The following is a 13,415-nucleotide window of genomic DNA, read 5'->3' as shown; positions in this document are numbered from 1 at the left end:
CTATTCTATTCTATCATATCACATCATATTATATACACACACAAATATATATATAGAATATCACATCACCGAAATTAGAAATCCAAAAACAAACAGAAATAGCATACCTGATACCTCATATACATGATAATAATATATCTATCATCTACCTAGGTACCTACTCAAAGAATCTTCATCAACAAACATACTTACTACCCGCAGACTATCACTTCCCCCCCTCCCCCCGCCCCCCGTCATCTCTCTCCACTTTAGCATGCCTATCTCAGAAATTCAGAAACCCCCCCCCCCCCCCCCCCCTTCTCCCCTGTAATTTACAGAATCCTAACACAACATCCTCAAATTCCAATCCCAAATCTAACCCACCATTCCTTAGTCCCAAGTCCTTGGACTTATCCTCGCCTCTCTCATTTACACTGGAATATGATAGTAGATCGAGCAAAGCATGAATGATAAAAGCAGTGATATTTTCATATTGGTATTCAAACATAGTCTATAGAAGGGTATTGATCTATTTCATTTCCTCGTATCCTCGTAATTTTCGTTTCGTACTTCGTTATGCAATGCTATACTATGCTACATGATGCTACGTTACAAGATACTTTGTGAATTTGATACATACAATGCAATGTAATCTCCCCAATCATTCCAGAGCACATTCATCATTCTTCATTCACAAACTCATTCCTCAGCTCATTTTTCATCCTTCATCCCCGCTCCTCGCTTCACTCCATTTCTTATTCTTCACCTTCTCCGCCCCCTTCAATACTAGTCACCAATCTAGAGCTCTCAGGAGTCGGACTCATCTCTAAATTCCCTCCTTTACCCAAAGGACTTGCTCTCGCACTCAAATTGCCACTTCCTCTTTCCTTAAAAACTCTTTCCAAAGGTCCTCCATTGTTTTTTCCACCTACTCCATTTCCTCTATAACCATTTCCTTGTTCCCGTCTTTGTCGAAATTGTGATTGAGAATTCGATTTATAAGGTGATATTGGTGATGAAGGTGGTGGAGAAGAAAAGATTTCTCGACTTGGTCTCATATCACTTCCAAACCCAGATTTAATGGGTGAGGCCATTGATCTTTGTGGTGTAGAACTTCTTTCCCTTGTCCATTTCGGAGTCACTGGTAAATTTTCATCCCAAGGCGTTCCCCCCCTTGAATATCTATCATTTCCATCTTCTTCATATCCAGGTTGATAAGCCTCACCATGTCTCTTAACAGGACTCTCATCATAAGGATCAAATCCTACTTTCTTTCTCGCCATTGCTCTTGTTCGTTTACGTTCCGAATCGTTACCACCGGCACCAGTAGTAGATGATTCATGAAGGAAGAAAGTTAGGAATTCATCTGGGACGGATAGATGAGTAGATTGTTGAAATTGTTGAAGTGCAGTAAGACGTATAAGCATTTCGAGAAGAGAAAGAGAAGAGCGGAGGTTGATGTCGATTTGCAGTGGTTGAGGAGATTCCGAACGGTCAAAGGAGAGAGGCATGGGAGATATAGGGCGTGGTAGAAGATTTGTTTCTTTGGATGGAGTGGCTGGAGCTGGAGAGGATATTTTGAGATTTGAGAGATTCGTGGTTAAATCGTTAGTAGAGGCATTTTGGCCTGAAGTATTCGGCCGACTATAAGAAGAACCTCCATTTGATTCAGACTCGAGTTCTTCTTCAGATTCCGAATCTTCAGCTTCTGTATATACTTCCAAAGCAAGCCATTCTGGGTCAAGATCATGAGGAAGTCGCCATGTTGCGCTTGTCTCTTGTGGCGTTTCCACAGTTCCCTTTGATGGTGATTCTGGTGCCATACTTTCTCTTCGAAGTTGTTCATCGATATCAAATTCATCATCTTCTTCATCCTCACGTTCTAGCCTTTCTTCTTCATTTGATTCTGAAAATTCCTCTGGGGGTATATCTTCGCCATTATCGTACCATTCGTTTTGTGTCTCCTGTCCCTCCATCATTCGTCTTGGTGGCATTGCATTAATATCTCGCTTCAATAGTAAAACAGGACTGTTTGTTTCATCCTGGTTACCAATATTCAATATTTTGCCAGTATCTGCATAGAATATCTTGGATATCTGATGAATTGGTAAGTACTCTCGAATACCTGCCATTTTGACATCTCCATATGGTCCAGGTTGTGGTTCTCCTTCATCAAAAGTGTGAACTCGATCATCATCAAAATCCTCGATTATTTCAAGCTGATATGCGTATTCTGTTGCTTTGCCTTCGCCACTAATCAAAGACGAATCTTTCGCAGTCAAATAATCTCGGGCCTCTTTAGAATGATGTAGCTGTCCAGATGGTCCGTATGTAGATTTGAGAGGTACACGTAAAAGCCTGACCCTGGCTTTATGTATAACTTCTTTCCATGTAGTTTCTCGCATACCTTCTTCATCCTGAGCTCGATAAGCATGTCCGGCAAATAACATATACAAAGAGAGAGTAAGTGTTGTTCCAACTTGTACTGGCCTATTTGGATTCCTCGAATATTGATGATCTGCAGCAGTAAGAAGATTGCTTGCTTGTAATAGTCTCGACGGTGACACAGTAGCTGGGAGTGTTGTCGAGAGGTTCGCTCCGGAAGTGGTGATGGCTAAATTGATGAGTGGAACTGCATCCTCGATGTTGGTCAAGAGCCTCTTGATATCTCTGAGAATCTCTCGAATCTCAGTCTCATGAGCAGCTTGTGTTTTTGCTTTGGTTTTATTCCGAAGTGAAACTTCTGCAGCACTTGCAGCTTTTGCTAATCTCATACCAAGAGATTGAATATCCCATCGAAGTGATTTGGTTAAAGATACAGCTGACTCTAAAGTTGTATTTCCTCTCGCGGCACTATGTATTGTAAGTAGGGAGTTTTTTTTTGGCAGTGAATGAAACTCACATAAGCTCTATCATATCAATAGCTGGTGATACGATCTGGAAGGTCGTAAGTTAGTATTTGAAAACACCCATATCCTTGATTTAATTGACATGAAAAGTCGACGTACTTTGATTTTACTATTGAGTCTCTCTTGTAATTCATGAAGCTCTCGATAATCAGCATTGTTGTCCACGGTCTAGAATCTCGTAAGCCACATGTTTTTCCCAAGCTCAAGGTCCCAATAAGAAATCCCACCTTCAGAATTCTGGGGATTTGTCTTATGGCAAAGGAAGCAGTCACACCAATCCCAGACCTATGTCATGGTTAGAAGACACTCCAAAACTCTGCATAGAATGAAACATACCTGATGGCATAGTTCACAGCATGTTGAGTGACCTAAGGAAGAAGAGGCAATGGTTAGCACGTGATGATGAAACATGGGGAGAGCATCCATTCTACCTTGCCCAGGAAGAAATCCATTTTGAACGTATGCAGGTCTCAGTTTGGATCAAATACTATAAGACGTAGGAGGTGGTCGATATAATAGACATGGTATTTATGAGGAGTTGTGTAGAGTTTTTGGGTTGTTGTTGATGTCAATGTCAATGTTGATGTTGGTGTCGAATTTATTTTTATATCAAGTTGACGATTTGAAGCAAACAAAGATAGATTGGATGTAATAAGGCTCAAACAGCATCGTACTTGCCTTGCGATTGATTGGCCAACACGTCATCAACCGGGGATTGAAGATATTAATAGCGGCACTTGATGAAAGGACGCCGCCAATGGAAAACGAGGGTTGAAATTATTGATTACGGTTTTTACCCGTACAATACATAATGTACTGACTGACTGTACGGTTCTCATGTTATTGAACAAGACACAATTGAAAGACGACAATGAGGCTGTAGAGGTCAGCCAGCGTCTACGTAAAATTCAACTCACTTTGGGCATTTATCAGGCATATATGGAGTCTCGTGGGTATCTGTGAGTCACTGAGATTCACATATACCGTGGTGCACCGTCATTGATTTTATATTGTCATTGGTTTTATACGATTCAAGCATTATTACACAAGCACTCATAAATCCTCTACCGGCGTATATATTTTCTGTAAATATTTTCTGTATATATTTTCTGTAAATATCACTCAAAATATTGGAAAACCCCTCCATAAACGATAAACGATAGACGATAGACGATAGACGATTCATCATTGCTATTATAGCCCCACCAATACCTGCCACTTCTCTTCCCCATTCCTTTAGTTTTTTTGGCCCTTTCAAATTCCTCCTTCACAACCCACACATACGTCCTACAGACCAAGGCAAATCCGCGAATCTTAGCAAAGATGTCGGACCTCAACTCATGGGAAGATGATCCAGCCGCTCAGGAAGATAACAATCTTTCACAACAAACCCAACGAATGAATTTGAATGCAAATCCCCAAGCTAGATCATTTCAACCGGGCGCAAATTCCTTTCAGCCTGGCGCACAATCATTTCAACCTGGTCAACAATATCAACAATACGGAGGAGGTTACGATCAATATGGACAACAACAAAACTTCGCTCAATATCAAAATCAGGGTTATGGAGGATATCCTCAATATGGTCAACAAGGGTACAACAATCAGTATCAACAAGGAGGCTACAATGCTGGTGGATATCAACAAGGTGGATACAATGCAGGATACGGTGAGTCGTCGATAGATCTTAGGATTCTTGACGTATTTCAGTACCCTTATGAAAAGGGTAGAAGTACGGAAGGGACTCGAGGACCCTCTGGTTTTTTTTACAGCGTGCGAGCATTGGTAGTGTTTAAAATACTGACTGCAATCATTTACAGGACAACAATATCCAGGATATGCTCAACAACCACAAGCAGCAACTCAATCATCACAACCTCCTCGGCAAACACCAACTATTGCAAAAAGACCAGCTGATGGTTCAGCAGACCTAAACAAACCCGTAGCAGTAAAGGATGGAGCACCAAAAGTTTTGAGCATTGGAGGAGATGCACCAAAGGTTTTAAGCATTGGAGGCGATGCGCCAAAGCCAAAGGCAAAGGTCCTTTCTATCGGTACTCCAGCTCCGGCGAAGAAGGAAGAACCAAAGAAGGAAGCAGCAGCCGCAGCCGCATCTGCAGAAGCCGGTGCTAAGGTTACTGCCGCAAAAGCTATCGAGAAGGTTGAGAAGACTCCTGCAGCCTCCAGTGGGAAGACGTCTCCTACACCATCATCCGGTCGTTCATCGCCTTCTCGAACTTCTGGTGCCGCAAAGGCAGCTGCTCGTGCCGCAGATGCGGTAGAGCAAGAGCAAGCAGCCGATGTTGATGAGGAAACCCTCAAGGAAATTTACGGCAAGGAGCATGTTAACATTATTTTTATTGGACACGTTGATGCTGGAAAATCGACACTGGGTGGTTCTATCCTTTACGCTACCGGAATGGTTGATGAGAGAACCATGGAAAAGAACAAGAAAGAGGCCAAGGATATGGGTCGTGAGACATGGTACTTGTCGTGGGCTCTCGATTTGACAAAAGAGGAGAGATCTAAAGGAAAGACTGTCGAAGTTGGACGTGCACATTTCGAGACCGAAAAACGGAGATACAGTATCTTAGATGCCCCTGGGCATAAAACCTACGTACCAAGTATGATTGGTGGTGCTTCCCAAGCAGATGTTGGAATTTTAGTTATCTCTGCTCGTAAGGGAGAATACGAGACTGGATTTGAAAAGGGAGGACAAACTCGTGAGCACGCCATGTTGGCAAAAACTCAAGGTGTCAACAAACTTATTGTGGCCATTAACAAGATGGATGACCCAACTGTCGAATGGTCCCACGATAGATATAAGGAGTGCACAACCAAACTTTCTCAATTCTTGAAAGGAACTGGTTATAACCTTAAGACCGACGTATTCTTCATGCCAATCGCCGCACAAGTAACAATGGGTATCAAGGACAGAATTCCTAAGGGTGTCGCCCCATGGTACGATGGACCATCTCTCCTCGAATTCCTCGACAACATGACTCAACTCGAACGTAAAGTCAACGCACCATTCATGATGCCAATTAATGGAAAATACAGAGATATGGGTACCCTCGTCGAGGGTAAGATCGAATCTGGAGTCGTAAAGAAGGGAATGAACCTTGTCATGATGCCCAATAAAGAAAAGGTCGAAGTTATGGTAGCATACGGAGAGACCGAAGAAGAAATTCCCGCAGGTCAATGTGGAGATCAAATTCGTCTTCGTCTCAGAGGTATCGAAGAAGAAGATATTTTACCCGGTTTCGTTCTTTGTTCGCCAAAACGTCTCGTTCATTGCGTTACTACTTTCGAAGCTCAAATTAGAGTTTTGGACTTGAAGAGTATTCTATCTGCTGGCTTCAATTGCGTTATGCACGTCCATTCAGCTATTGAAGAAGTTACTTTCGCAGCACTATTGCACAAATTGCAAAAGGGTACTAATAGAAAGAGTAAAGTTCCGCCAACTCATGCGAAGAAGGGTGATTCCATCATTGCCAGAATGGAGGTTATTGGTGGTGCCGGAAGCGTTTGTGTGGAGAAGTTTGAAGATTATCCTCAATTGGGTAGATTCACCCTTAGAGATCAGGTACGTGTTGAATCCTTGTTTGGGACATTAGCTTTGGCGAGAGGAAAAGGAGAAATGAGAGATTGGAAACTAACATACATATCAAATAGGGTCAAACTATCGCCATTGGTAAAATCACAAAGTTGATTAGTCAAGAAGAAGTTGATGCTGCTGCTTAAATACATTTACATTAGAATCATGTAATGAGATTGTGGATCTGAGTTATTTGAGAGGGTAGAGGGCGGAAATATAAGGGGCATGGGATGGGGTGGATCGGGGTGGATCGGAGGGCTGAAGTAAAAAGATATACATGCATGCATGGATCAAGTGCTTGCTACGTTGATATAAAATGATTAACGAAATATACATGGTCCCATATATAAATATTTATATGGTGTCAGATAAAAAGATGATTGATTTTCTTTCGCTTGAATGAAGTGAAGTGAAATGAAGTGAAGCGACATGAGCGTATGTATTTTATTCATAAGGGATGGGTGGGAGAGTGAGGAATAGGTAGTGAGCGGCATAGAAAAGTTGAGTAAATGAGAAATATCAGAATGATGTGTAAGAGTTATGAGATGAGATGAGACGAGGTGCAGATATAGATGTAGATGTAGCTCTACTTTCTGGGGCGTAGGAAGGAGAAAGGGAGACGGAGAGAGGGCTTAGGGTTAGGGTTATGGTTATAATTATGGTTATAATTATAAATATAGCTGTAGGCGAATTATTGAAATTTGTATGGTTGTTTGAGATTGGTGTTGAGATTGGCGGGTGTTGAGATTATGGGTCATAGGTTTACGCTAATGGGATATCGTGGGATATCGTGGGATATGATATGATATGATATGATGTTATTATTGAGCAAGGGAAATGATACCTACTCAAGAGGGAGAGAGGGAGAGGGGGAGAGGGGGGAATGCAGAGAGGAGTATAAACAAATAATGATTTTAATTGCCTATGCATTAACCACATGATAAGTGTTATTTCACGACTATTGATATCTACCTACCTACCTACTCAACTCCTTATAATATTTATAGACCACGTCTTACATCCAACTTATTAAATACCTGGTTACATAAGTACATTCACTTCATTTTCAATACATCTCTTTCAACCTCAACTTTCTAGGTTAAGATTAAGCGAGCACTCAACCCCTTTATATTATCATATGAATAAAATCTCATTTTTATTTTGACATCGATTCTTATGATCTTTTTTCTTTATTCATTGATGCGGTCATTCATTAACCGACACACATATACATATATAATATGTACATGGAAAGAACACTTCCTCCCTTCTCTCGCCTTCTCACAAGTAAAGTGCTTTCTGAACACATCATCAGATTCCATCTCATGCTATTCACTTATAGGCAGCAGCTCCTCTTCTAGCATTCTTTCGCTCTGACTTCCTCGTCTCAAACCTCTCACCCCACCTCGTATACACCATAAGGCACAAACAAACGACATTCCGCGACGAAGTGCATGCAAAAAGATGCTCCTCAGCCATACCATGCCCATCAACAAGCCTCGACTTCAGCAAAAGCAACAACACGCCTGGAAACCCACAACGCCCCACCCCCTCAAAGAGAAAAGAATCAACACAGACATAGAAAGAAAAAAACGCCAACCCCTATGTAAATGCTAAATGTAAACTCAAACCAAACAATGACAAGTAACATAACCCCAAAAGCAAACAACATTACCCATCCCTTTCATCTATTCCTCTTGGGGAAACTGCAACCGTGAATGGTTGGGTATTGTGGTACGTAAGGAGCAAATGCAAAGTTTGGAACATAAGCTGTGGTTGTGATGTTTCTGTTGTGACTATCCCGTTTTGGTTTTTCATATGCATGCCCCGATGAATGAACGCCGTTATATTATTAGTTTGTGTGGGGCAAGCTGTTGTAGAATTTCGAATATGAATTCAAATGACCGGCTGAAAGTACGTTTGCGAAAGCGAATGAATCTTCAATCATAAAAGAGGTCGAACCAGTTGATTTAACAAGGCGTCAAGTTCTTTCCAATTCTCAAGCTTCTCCGCGAATTTACGATGTTTACGTGAGACGACATGCTACATAATAATTAGTATAATATAAATCACCAGATGAAAAGAAATTTACCTCGTCAAAGTCTTCAAATTTATCGGCGCAATTTTCACAGTATCCGGGTTTTGGATCACGCTTCTCAAGCTTTCTTTGCTGAACAGCTTTTGCTTTGCGAGAAGCTTCCATCTTTCTTGCCACTTCATCTTTGTCTGTAGGAATATCATCCTCTTCAATTACACCAAGTTTCTTTTGCGCCTCACGCTTTGCAGGGCGAGTGGCTGTGTCTTCTCTTACAGCAGCAGTGATATCAGTCAAACGATGGGATCCAGTTCCACTGTTTGTCTTCTCAAGAACCTTTCTCTGCAAACCATGTATCTCTTTACTTGTTCCAGCTTTGAGACCAGGTTGAGCTGCAGTCGAAGAAATCATTTGAGAGCGAATAGCAGAAGTAATGTTCGATGGTTGAACCCCCGATGCAACGGGCTCACCTCCAAACAATCTACCAACGCCAGCACGACTGACGAACGCGTTTTGCCCTCGAGAAGAAGACTCAAGTTCTGCACGATTACTTCTATCAGTATCAAATGGATTAGCTTGATTTGTCGAGACAGTAACCCTTTGATTTGCTCCATCATCAAGTTGGGATAGTGCTCGCTTGCTGATTGCCTTTGGTGGTTGCATTTTAGCTGCTTCTACCGCGGCAGCAGCAGCTCTTGTCCTTGGAACCGCAGCCCTTTCCTTTTCCTTTTGCCTTTGAATACGGATCAATTCCTTTTCTTTCTCCACCTCACGACGACTATACTCAACCTCTTCCACAAATGGACACTTGCCATTTGCAACACTACGGAACTGAGGCCAATCTCCCTCTTCTTTGCGGGCAACTTTGCTGTATTCTCGAACCATAATTGGCTTTTGCTTTTCATCAATATCGTGAATATAGATATAAGGCCCTCTGAATATAGTCATTTCTTTTGTGGCGACGCTGAGGTCTCGATCGGATGGTCCATAGATTCGTTCATTCCTCAATAATTGGGATAGGTCAGCTTCCCGGCCCCCTCTGCTTATCGTACCCCCCTGAACAGAATGGCTCCGTGTGTTGTGGCTATGTGCTGTTTGGTAACCAGTATCCGTGTCAAACATTGTTGTCATCATCCGTTGCAACTTTTCCAATGCCCATATCTTCATTCCCAATTCTCGTGCCTTGTATAGTACGTCCGAGCTACGGACTTGTCGTCTTGAGTCTCCATCATGTCCTTGTGGATTAAGTCGTCTACCACCTGGAGCTTCAAATGTAAACTTCGATCGAGACTCCCTCGAATCTGCAGTCTCTGATGATCTGTCTAGCAAAGAGGGATTAATAGTGCCATGTTGCGAATGTAACTCAGCGGTAGCTGACGAGGTAAATGGGATCTCTGATGGAATTGATCGAGTAGTGACGACATGAGTGACCTCATTCGAGAAGAATTTTTCGTCGCGCTGAAAAGATGTCAATACAATCCGCGATACCCAATTACTTACACAGAGTCGTTACTTACTGCACCCAAGGCGAGAACTTGTTTAGTATATTTAAGCCGGACATCCTCTGGTATGCTCTCAAAGTAGAAGACGAATTTTGGAAAAATCTTCCTATAATGCTTTTGCCATTGACGTATGGATTCCAAATTCTCCTCTGGCACCTTATCTGCCTTTGTAATCTGCTGTTGCTGAGCACCTCTGTCTCCTCTGGCTGCCACACACTTTCGTTCAAAATTGGTTGGCTGGGTCGACCGCCGAGTAAAAATCCTTCCTTCACCCGATACTTGGCTAATACTTTGACGCGGAGGAGTTCTTAACGTTTGGTGATGTGCGTCTAGCATCTGTTTTTTCGCGGGGGGGGGTTGTCCATATGCATCTTCGCGTTGTATGTTGGCGTATGATCGCTTTTGTTTAGTGGTGGTGGAAGCTACCGCTCGGTACGGGGAATTGGCGACATTGGAGATGGTGGAGAGCGGCTGCCTCCTGGTCGACATACTGGTTGTTAATGTGACAGGTAATGGAGATAGTGATACTGTTGCCATATGCAAAGATATCAATACTCTCTGTGTAGGACAGAGAAATTCCTGTGAAGGAGTGGAGTGGGGGTGGTTCTAGCACGCGACTTTTGACACGGTTTATGACCACTTCCTTGAAGCTCTCTTTTTTATGTACTCGCAGACATCGAGTAATTCTAATTCAAGAGTCTGGGGAAAGGAATACCATTGAAATGAATCGGCACGAAAGAGTCGTAGGTACCGCACTGTGCAGTGAATGCGGGTTGGGATAATGCTGGCGAGGATGTTATTATGTGGTTGTGGTTGTGGTGGTGGTGTGAAGTGAAGTGTCAATCTTTTATCCGGTCGAGGTAAATGCTAATGTTATGGTTCTGGGTAGGAGGGTCGGGTTCTTATTTTTTTTGATGTGATGATGACTACGGAGCACGACTGGGCTTGGATGTTATGGTAGACAACAAAAGGCTTAAAAAGCGCGAAGTGGATTCATCGATTGCATTCACTCAGCAACACAGCAGCCAAGTTAAATTACTTTCCCCAGTTTGTCATGATAAGTGATACCTGGTAAATCCTAATTATATCCCACCCAAAAATCACCCAAAAATTACCCAAAACCACCCAAAAACTACCCGTCTGAGCCAATGGGACCGTTCGGATTTACGCTTGATAATATTTACAACACGGTACGGGTCGAGGAGTCTGCGAAGGATAGCTGTGAACTGCCTAGTACAGGCCTACCTAGGCAAGAGGAAGCTTAAACGTTCATTAGTGCTTGATGGCTGAATGTGGCATGACAAAACATTAAGCTTGGGTCGCAGGAGATCTTTTTTGGTTGCATCGAACAATAGACAACATCTTCCTCTTGCATCCCTACCTCGCCTTGCATAGTTCAGGGAAAGACTCGAGAACCTCAATCCCGCCAACGGCCAATTGCGAATCCCGATTCTCTATCATGAAGTGCACTAGAAGGACAAGAACACTGTTCCAGCAATTGGAAGGCACAAGCAAGAGGAGAGGAGTATCATCTTCTTCATTCAGATCTTCCCGGCCTCGATGTCAAGCTGAAGTATCGTCTGCAGCAACGAAATGTCACACAACATATCAGCCACAAAGAGCGTATGCTTCGATATCAGCTTCAGAACTTCAATTTGGTCAGCCGGTTCATGAAACCCATCCTCATTTACTGGATGCTGGAGAAGGTACGAAGATGAATTCAACAGCATAATTACGATGCGACTAAACAAAGCGATAGTTACTCCAGGCATTTCGGCGCAAGAATATGCGGATCGACGGGCAGATTTCGCTGCAAAGCTTCCTCCAAATTCAATCGCCATCTTGAGAGGGGCAGATATCAAATACAGATCTGGGGCCGTATTTCATGAATTCCACCAGCAATCAAATTTCTTCTATCTTACGGGATTTAATGAACCCGAGGCAATTGCGGTAATACAGAGATTGGAGTCTTCAGAATTTATATTCCACCTGTTTGTGAGACCTAAAGACCCGCAGGCAGAACTCTGGGATGGTGCTAGATCTGGGGAACAAGCTGCCTTGGATGTTTTTAATGCAGATGAAGTAAGACAACGGTTTCCACAATACTTCACAAACAATAACAATGCTAATATTGACATAGTCTGGAGATGTCAACCAAGCAGCTTTACATCTAAGGCCACTTATTGAAGGAGCTAGTGAAATATATATGGATGTCAAAGAATCTTTCCTTGGGGGTACTCTGGATTCCATGGCAGGCGTATTGAAACAAAAGGATCTTATGCAACTATTCCGCGATGCGAAAGCAAAAAAATCGAGGCCAGTTGGGCCGTTGATAAACGAATTAAGGGCCATCAAGAGTGAAGCCGAAATCGAAAATATGCGAAAAGCAGGTAAAATCTCCGGCAGATCATTTACAAATGCTATGCGGAAACGATGGACTGAAGAAAAACATCTTGGCGCATTTCTTGAATTTGATTTCAAAATCGGAGGTTGTGAGAAGAATGCTTACGTGCCAGTCATTGGAGGTGGAAGAAATTCTCAGAGCATACATTACGTTTCCAACAACGATGTGCTACGGGATGGCGAACTTGTCCTTGTAGACGCTGGTGGACAATACGGTGGATATATCACGGACATCACGCGAACCTGGCCCATTAATGGCAAATTTACAGATGCGCAGAAAGATCTCTACGAAGCACTCTTAAAAGTACAACGAAGTAGTGTTGCGCTATGCAGGGGAAGTTCAAACATGACTTTGGACAAAATCCATGCAGTTACCAGAAATGGTCTTACGGATCAATTGAAACAATTAGGATTCGACATGTCTGGAAATGCTATCGATACTTTATTTCCACATCACGTCGGTCATTATATTGGACTTGATGTTCACGATACTCCAGGATATTCTCGAAGTAACCTTCTCAGGGAAGGACATTGTATTACGATCGAGCCGGGGGTTTATGTTCCAAACGATGAGCGCTGGCCAGCTCATTTTAGAGGTATGGGCATCAGAATTGAGGATAGCGTTTGTATACAGGAGGATTCACCTCTAGTCTTAACAACCGAGGCAGTGAAGGAGGTTGTAGATATCGAAGCTTTACGCGATTAAATGAAGGGGGATGAATGAATTGTATGATAATGATGTATACCACTCCAAGCCAAAAAAGTATAAATGTATATACCCACAAATCAATCGAGATTGATAACATCGATTAGATACTGAGTACTTTACCCATGAAGCTTTGCCACGCCTTTCTTTCCACTGAGCCCATTTTAATTCATAATCTCAGTCGTTGTGCATGCGCCCCCCCCCCCCCCCCCCCCCCCCCCCCCCTCCAAGTTTAGCGGCCGCTGCATTAGACAAGGTGCGTCCACGTGCCAACCGCCAGTTT

General features: G+C 42.8%; 4 protein-coding genes across 5 annotated transcripts; 2 read left to right on the top strand and 2 right to left on the bottom strand.

Annotated features, from left to right (window-relative positions):
- Nucleotides 1–473: 473 nt before the first annotated feature.
- Bcyrb30 lies at nt 474–3,723 on the bottom strand. Its single transcript, XM_024697823.1, has 6 exons — nt 3,320–3,723; nt 3,225–3,256; nt 3,116–3,173; nt 2,988–3,056; nt 2,882–2,916; nt 474–2,832 (listed from the first exon to the last, which is right to left on the bottom strand). The coding sequence occupies exons 1-6, from the start codon at nt 3,338–3,340 to the stop codon at nt 735–737; spliced, it is 2,313 nt and encodes a 770-aa protein (XP_024553639.1). The 5' UTR covers nt 3,341–3,723; the 3' UTR covers nt 474–734.
- Nucleotides 3,724–4,039: 316 nt separating this feature from the next.
- Bcsup35 lies at nt 4,040–7,023 on the top strand. Its single transcript, XM_001546857.2, has 3 exons — nt 4,040–4,557; nt 4,709–6,474; nt 6,564–7,023. Exons 1-3 carry the CDS (start codon nt 4,212–4,214, stop codon nt 6,630–6,632), a joined length of 2,181 nt encoding a protein of 726 aa, XP_001546907.1. The 5' UTR covers nt 4,040–4,211; the 3' UTR covers nt 6,633–7,023.
- Nucleotides 7,024–7,625: 602 nt separating this feature from the next.
- On the bottom strand, nt 7,626–11,031 carry Bcdbf4. Its single transcript, XM_024697822.1, has 3 exons — nt 10,039–11,031; nt 8,579–9,979; nt 7,626–8,529 (listed from the first exon to the last, which is right to left on the bottom strand). Exons 1-3 carry the CDS (start codon nt 10,510–10,512, stop codon nt 8,431–8,433), a joined length of 1,974 nt encoding a protein of 657 aa, XP_024553638.1. The 5' UTR covers nt 10,513–11,031; the 3' UTR covers nt 7,626–8,430.
- Nucleotides 11,022–13,258, top strand: Bcicp55. Of its 2 annotated transcripts, XM_024697820.1 has the most exons (3): nt 11,022–11,729; nt 11,783–12,105; nt 12,164–13,258. In XM_024697820.1, the coding sequence occupies exons 1-3, from the start codon at nt 11,483–11,485 to the stop codon at nt 13,130–13,132; spliced, it is 1,539 nt and encodes a 512-aa protein (XP_024553636.1). In that variant the 5' UTR covers nt 11,022–11,482; the 3' UTR covers nt 13,133–13,258. The 2 variants fall into 2 exon arrangements, with proteins under 2 accessions (XP_024553636.1, XP_024553637.1); XM_024697821.1 differs by having other exon boundaries at nt 11,022–12,105.
- The last annotated feature ends 157 nt before the right edge of the window (nt 13,259–13,415 follow it).

Source organism: Botrytis cinerea, chromosome 16 (genome assembly GCF_000143535.2).
Source record: "Botrytis cinerea B05.10 chromosome 16, complete sequence".
In the NCBI taxonomy this organism is placed as follows: domain Eukaryota; kingdom Fungi; phylum Ascomycota; class Leotiomycetes; order Helotiales; family Sclerotiniaceae; genus Botrytis; species Botrytis cinerea.
The sequence above is the reverse complement of the archived record's forward strand: the minus strand, read 5'-3'. Positions and strand labels throughout refer to the sequence as shown.